General features: G+C 41.5%; 1 protein-coding gene across 1 annotated transcript; it reads left to right on the top strand.

The window, feature by feature from the left end:
• Positions 1–485: 485 nt before the first annotated feature.
• On the top strand, positions 486–1,316 carry LOC142302733 (olfactory receptor 8D1-like). The gene has a single exon (XM_075343849.1). It carries the CDS (start codon positions 486–488, stop codon positions 1,314–1,316), a length of 831 nt encoding a protein of 276 aa, XP_075199964.1.
• The last annotated feature ends 4,947 nt before the right edge of the window (positions 1,317–6,263 follow it).

Genomic DNA, 6,263 nt, shown 5'->3' with positions numbered 1-6,263 from the left:
CATTATGTAAATGAGGAAACAATTTAAAATGCATTTTTGTGGCCTTTTGTGGTTGTTCAAGCAGCAAAAAACAAAGATTTATTTATTTTCTTTCCATTTTTCATTGATATTGTCAAAAAAGAAAAAGTTACAAATTACATAAAAATAAAGCTCCATCTATGGTGGAATAGAAGAGGTAAAAATTCTCTTTAATTAGTGTATTTCATCAACATATTGGTATATTTTGATTGCTTGACTTATTTGTGCAATTTAATAATTATTTTGTTATAAATTACTGTACACTATCTCTGTTTTTAACATAGAAAAATGGTAGGACAACAATGGCTCTTCATAAACAGATGATCTCACCGATGCCTTCATGAAGACTGAAACCATAAGAAATGACACTTGACAATCGTACGATGCATTCTGATTTCATAATTGTTGGGTTTTCCAATTTTTCTTCTTTTCATATCTTAATTATTTTATTTTTTCTCTTGTCCTATATGACCACACTGATGGCAAACCTCTTCCTTATTGCTCTCATAGCTTTGAGCACTTTGTTGATTACACCCATGTATTTCTTCTTGTTCAACTTGGCCTTCTTGGACATCACCTACACCTCGGTTACTTCTCCAAAGCTGATCTACATCTTCGTAATGGCTGGTAGCACCATGTCTCACTCAGAATGTGTAGCTCAATATACTTTCTTTGTCGCTTTTACCTCTGTTGAGTATTTCCTCCTCACAATCATGTCTTATGATCGTTACGTGGCAGTCTGTAGACCTCTACATTATCACATGGTCCTCAACAGAAGATTTTGTATAGTAGCCTCCTTGAGCATTTGGCTTTGTGGCTTCGTCTTCTGTATACCTATATCTGTAACCACATCTCGAAATGTCTACTGCTCCTCCAATGTCATCAATCACTTTTTTTGTGACATTTCTGTATTGCTAGAACTTTCCTGTACCAGCACAACTTCTACCCAAAACATCATATTGTTTGAAGGAGCCTTATTCTTGACCACCTGCTTCTTGCCCACTGTGATCTCATATGTCTTTATAATTAATACTGTTTCCAAGATAAAGTCTTCGAGTGGGAAGCATAAAGCCTTCTCCACTTGCGCCTCCCATCTCACCACAGTCATTCTATTCTATTCAGTGATTTTCACGCTCTATATGATGCCGAGAGCTTCTCTTACACAGGATCAACGCAAAATAATAAGTGTCCTTTTTTCCAATGTCATCCCTATGTTGAATCCATTTTTGTACAGCTTAAGGAACAAGGATGTAAAAAGAGCCTTGAAAACTATTATAAGACGCTCAGCATTAGTTTAGCATTATCAAATTATGACAAATGAATGGCTTTTTGTGAGGTTGCCATCTAATCTGGTCTTCTACTTGAGCTTTGGTCAGCATTATTGAGTTAGAGCCCAGGCTGGTGTTACCCTTAGTTCTACAGAACACAAAATAATTTATGGTTTGGACCCTAATAGGCTTTTATGGTAAATATTACAACCAAGGAAGGCAAAAATGTTAGTTTCAGTAAATCCCTATTAGTAGGAGTACTCTTTGACAGTAAGACAAATCCATAAAAAAGTGAATTTTCAACTCGTCACCACAAAGAGAAATACAATGTATCATCCAAACAAAGATGTTCGGAAAACTCTAGATCTGTCTTCTTGAGTGAATAGAAGAAAATGGAGAAAAAAAGTTGCCATGTGGCACCTGTTGGGAAAAAATAAATTAGAAATATATTTTTCGTTTTATAAGACGCACCGGATTATAATACGCACTGAAAATTTAAAGATAAAAAAAGGTAAACAGAAAAAATGGTGTCAGTCTTATATTCCATTGATAACTGAAATATCACATGGTCATAGGTATTCAGCCCCTTTGCTCAGTATTGAGTAGAAGCCCCTTTTCAGCTAGTACAGCCATGATTCTTCTTGGGAATGCAACAAGTTTTTCACCCCTGGATTTGGGGATCCTCTGCCATTCTTCCTTGCAGATCCTCTCCACTTCGTGAGGTTGGATGGTGAACGTTGGTGGACGGCCATTTTCAGGTCTCTCCAGAGATGCTCAATTGGCTTTAGGTCAGGGCTCTGTCTGGGCCAGTCAAGAATGGTCAGAGCTGTTCTGAAGCCACTCCTTTGTTATTTTAGCTGTGCGCTTAGGGTCATTATCTTGTTGGAAGGTGAACTATCGGCCAAGTCTGAGGTCCAGAGAACTCTGGAAGAGGTCTTCTTCCAGGATTTCTGTGTATTTGGCCACATTCATCTTTCCTTCAATTGCACCCAGTCGTCCTGACCCTGCAGCTGAACCCCCCCTTCCCCATAGAATGATGCTGCCACCACCACGTTTCACTGTTGGGATTATATTGGGCAGGTAATGAACAGTGCCTTGTTTTCTCCACACATACCGTTTAGAATTATCACCAAAATGTTCTATCTTCGTCTCATCAATTCAGAGAATCTTATTTCTCATAGTCTTCTAGTTCTCATGCATTGAGAGCTCCTTTGGCAGCTCACACAGAGGGTACCATGGGTACAACCGTCTGTAACCTCAGGTGAACCCGTTGCCAAATTGCCAGACTGTCGGATTGTATGAGACAGCGTCAGAGCAGTCCAGCAGCAAGTTCACCTGTTGGCACAGCTAGTGGTTCCCACACTAACTATTTTGGCCATAATACCAACCAATACCTCATGTATATTTTATATATGTTTTTTGCACATATTTTTTACAGGATGAAGCCAGGCCCCTTAATGTTAGGCCTTGAATATTGAAGCTCCCGTCCCTATATGGTGCACTTGGATAGTACTGGCACAGCCCGCCTGGTCGAATAGTATGGGCATGACTAATAGGCTGCTAACCAGTTACTGTGCACCTACATGTGTGAACGGTGCCCTATACAAGCCGCTTGTGTGCAATTTTATCATCCAGCAATTGCACCCTACATCTATGAGAACTGTGTGAGGGATTTGCTTCTTTTGCATATGTGATGCCTCCACCTTATGGGGGTCTTGCTGCATCCTGCTAGTGCATTAGTTCCTTGGCCTGGGCAGGTTGTATCTGCTGCCCTCTATTTGCTGTAAGTAATTGCTGAATTTTTGGAGTAGATTTTATCCCTCTTTTTGGTGTTTTTTTAATTTGGTTCCCACACTAACTTCTGTGTGAGCCACCAACTGTGACTGCAGGTAAATTCACTGCTGGATTGTCAGATTGCGTGACTCAGAGGCAGAGCAATCCGGCAGTCAAGTAGCGAGTTCATCTGAGATCACAACTGAGTGATCCCATCGTACCAACTGTGACCACAGGTGAACTCGCTGCTGGACTGCTTTGCTGCCATGTCACGCAATCTTACAGTCTATATATCCAGCATTGAGTTCACCTGTGCTAACAGTTGGTAACTGTGGTATCCCCCGTCTGTGAACTCTGGGGACGGCCATATCCTGGGAAGGTGGCGTGCAGAAGGAAAATATCCACCCCACCAATGTCTAAAACCTCCTCCTCCACATGAGAGAAGTCTGCAGGAGTCTCTATCAGATGGTGTTTATCTACATGTCCTCTTACAACCACCTAAACTTCTATGTGATTCACATGAATATATAAGGATAAAAGCTGGAAATCTCTTCCATTGGAATACATGTACACGAATTCCTTCCAGCCAAAGGAAATCTAACCTGCTTCTAGACTTCATCCTCTGGAAAATCTTGTATCATAAACTATTCTTGGTGGTACTCCTTCCATCCTGCTCCATTATTTTCTTCTCTTCTGAAACAGCCCTCTTGTGGAGCGACTATACATGATAAAGGCCGTTGGGCTGAAACGTCCACCATCTTTTGTCGCCATCAAATAAATTATCACTTTTTTGCAAAGAAAAAAACTTTTTGTCTTCATTTTATCAACAAGAGAGTGCAGTGTCTATTATATAATAAACTCTGGGGACCTGACTGACATCACGGTTTGTCACAGCCGGCAGCTCCCCTGCTGCACTCAGTGTGTTCTGGATGCCACAGTAAGCAGTAATGTTACTGATTACCGCTGCCTCCGAAAAAAGCAGAGCCAAGGATTGTTGTGGGACGTCGTTGTGGATTATGTTGGACCTACAGGGGTGATTTAGGGGTTAATAAATGGGTGAAAAAGCGTGTTTGTTTTTAATTAAAAAAAGGAGTTTTCTTTGTGTTTATTTCTATTGACTTTAAAGGTTAGTAATGCGGGCTCATAGATGTCTCACCATTACTAATCTAGTGTTGGATGGCAGCTGTGATTTTTTACAAATCACAACTATCATCAACCCCATATATTACCCAGATGAAACCTCACCAGGGCAATTGGGATGAGCAAATTAAAGTGCCCGAATTGGCGCATTTAATTAATCCGCAAATTCTGGGGAGGCTGGGGGTTGTTTTAGGCTGAGAGTGGATAAATATTCAAGGCTCTTCCCACCCTGATAATACCAACCCCCAACTGTCTGCTTTACCTTGGCTGGTTATCAACAATGGGAAGGAGCCCATGTTGTTTTTTCATATATTTATTTATTTATTTAAGATCCCTCCTATTTTTTATAACCAGCTGACAGCTGGGGGCTGTTATTATCAGGGTGGGATGAGGCATGCATATTGGCTAGTGATGGGTGAACACGGACTGTAAAAGTCTGAATCCGCGCAACGTACCAAGTATTTATGCACTGACCCCGGGCCCATTGTTCTCAGGGAACTCCAGGTAGTTGTCCGGCTCCAGGCATCCGGCTAATTAAAAAAATGAAGGAAAAAGAAAGAAAATAGAAAGAAAGTAGTCCTCCAATGTGTCTGATTGCTTCGAATTGCACACGCTGTGTGTTTCGCTATCGTGGTCTAAAAATATATAAAAACAATTGGCGTAGGGTCCCCCCATATTATGATACCCAGCACAGATAAAGCATATGGCTACAGGCTGCAGCCACCAGCCGTGTGCTTATCTTGACTGTGTATCAAAATAAGGATGGACCCCATGTTGATTTTTTAAAATTATTTAAATAAATCATTTAAAAAAAAACGGCATACAATCCCCCCTATTTTGATACCCAAGCGTATAGCTGTGCGCTGTTATTCTCAGGCTTTGGAGGCTCATAGTCATTGGGCCCCCCCAGCCTAAAAATATCAGCCTGCAGCCTCCCAGGATTGTCGCATCCATTGGATGCGACAATCCCGCCACTTTACCTAGATTATCCAGATTTTCCTTGCGGAGTGGCAATCAGATTAATAGATTAGGAATGGAAGGCGTATATGAGACTCCCCCATTACTAATCTGTAAATGAAAAGAAATAAACACAAACACCCAAAAAATCCTTTATTTGAAATACAATACAAAAAAACACCCAAACACTTATCTGAATTACAGTTTTCAGAGATTTACACATAATCACCAATGTGACCGCATGATAACATGAGTTGCTCTGTTCTGCGATCTTTGGAAGGCATAATGGACAAATCAACATCAGTTGAAGAATCTACTTTATTTTATTTTTTTGTACACCATGCGCCATAAGTGATTAGGCAACTTTATTCCTAAGGTCAGTAAGGTTATAGTGACACCAGATTTGGTTTTTTTAGATGTGGCTATATTGATGGGTGGACCCTCCTGTTCCAACCAGAGTCGTCTATCACCACACCCAGGACCCTAACCTGGTCACGGACCTACCATAGGTTTCCAAGGGGTTCAGGTTGTTTGGGTGGCGGGTTATTGGGATCCGGGACATTGGGACTGGACTGTTGCAGGAAAGGGCTGCAATGGAGCAGGTTGGGACTCTGCTGCCATTGAAACCGGTAGCATCCCATCGTTGGGAGATGAACTCTTTCCGGTTAGTAATGTTTAAGTGACAAGCCTCCCCTGCGTGGGATGAAAGTGTTAATAAAAATATTAACCATTTTTTCTATCTTTTCTACAGTTGAAAAAATTTTTTTTTAATAAACCTCTGGTGTTCTGTAGCTCGGGGACGAGCTACGTTTAACCAAGGGGGAATGTGACGCCCTGGCCTATCAGGTCGTCACAGGGTATTGTGCAATCTGCCCTTCTGCACAGTATCCACATCCTCCTTGGTTACGGATTCCTGGCCTTTGGTGTTGCTAAGAACAAGCTAATCAAAATCCTAGGAACACTCTGCACCACACCCACCAGACACACCAATGGACAGCCTGAAGGGAATAGGGATTGCCATTTGGGGGGTTGGTTCGGGAGGGTCAGGAGTGTTAGGAGACGGTAGTTGAGTGGTGACTCTCAAGTGGAGAGGTCAGGAACAAGGCT

The sequence above is a fragment of the Anomaloglossus baeobatrachus genome, chromosome 4, assembly GCF_048569485.1.
Source record: "Anomaloglossus baeobatrachus isolate aAnoBae1 chromosome 4, aAnoBae1.hap1, whole genome shotgun sequence".
Classification (NCBI taxonomy): Eukaryota; Metazoa; Chordata; class Amphibia; order Anura; family Aromobatidae; genus Anomaloglossus; species Anomaloglossus baeobatrachus.
The sequence above is the reverse complement of the archived record's forward strand: the minus strand, read 5'-3'. Positions and strand labels throughout refer to the sequence as shown.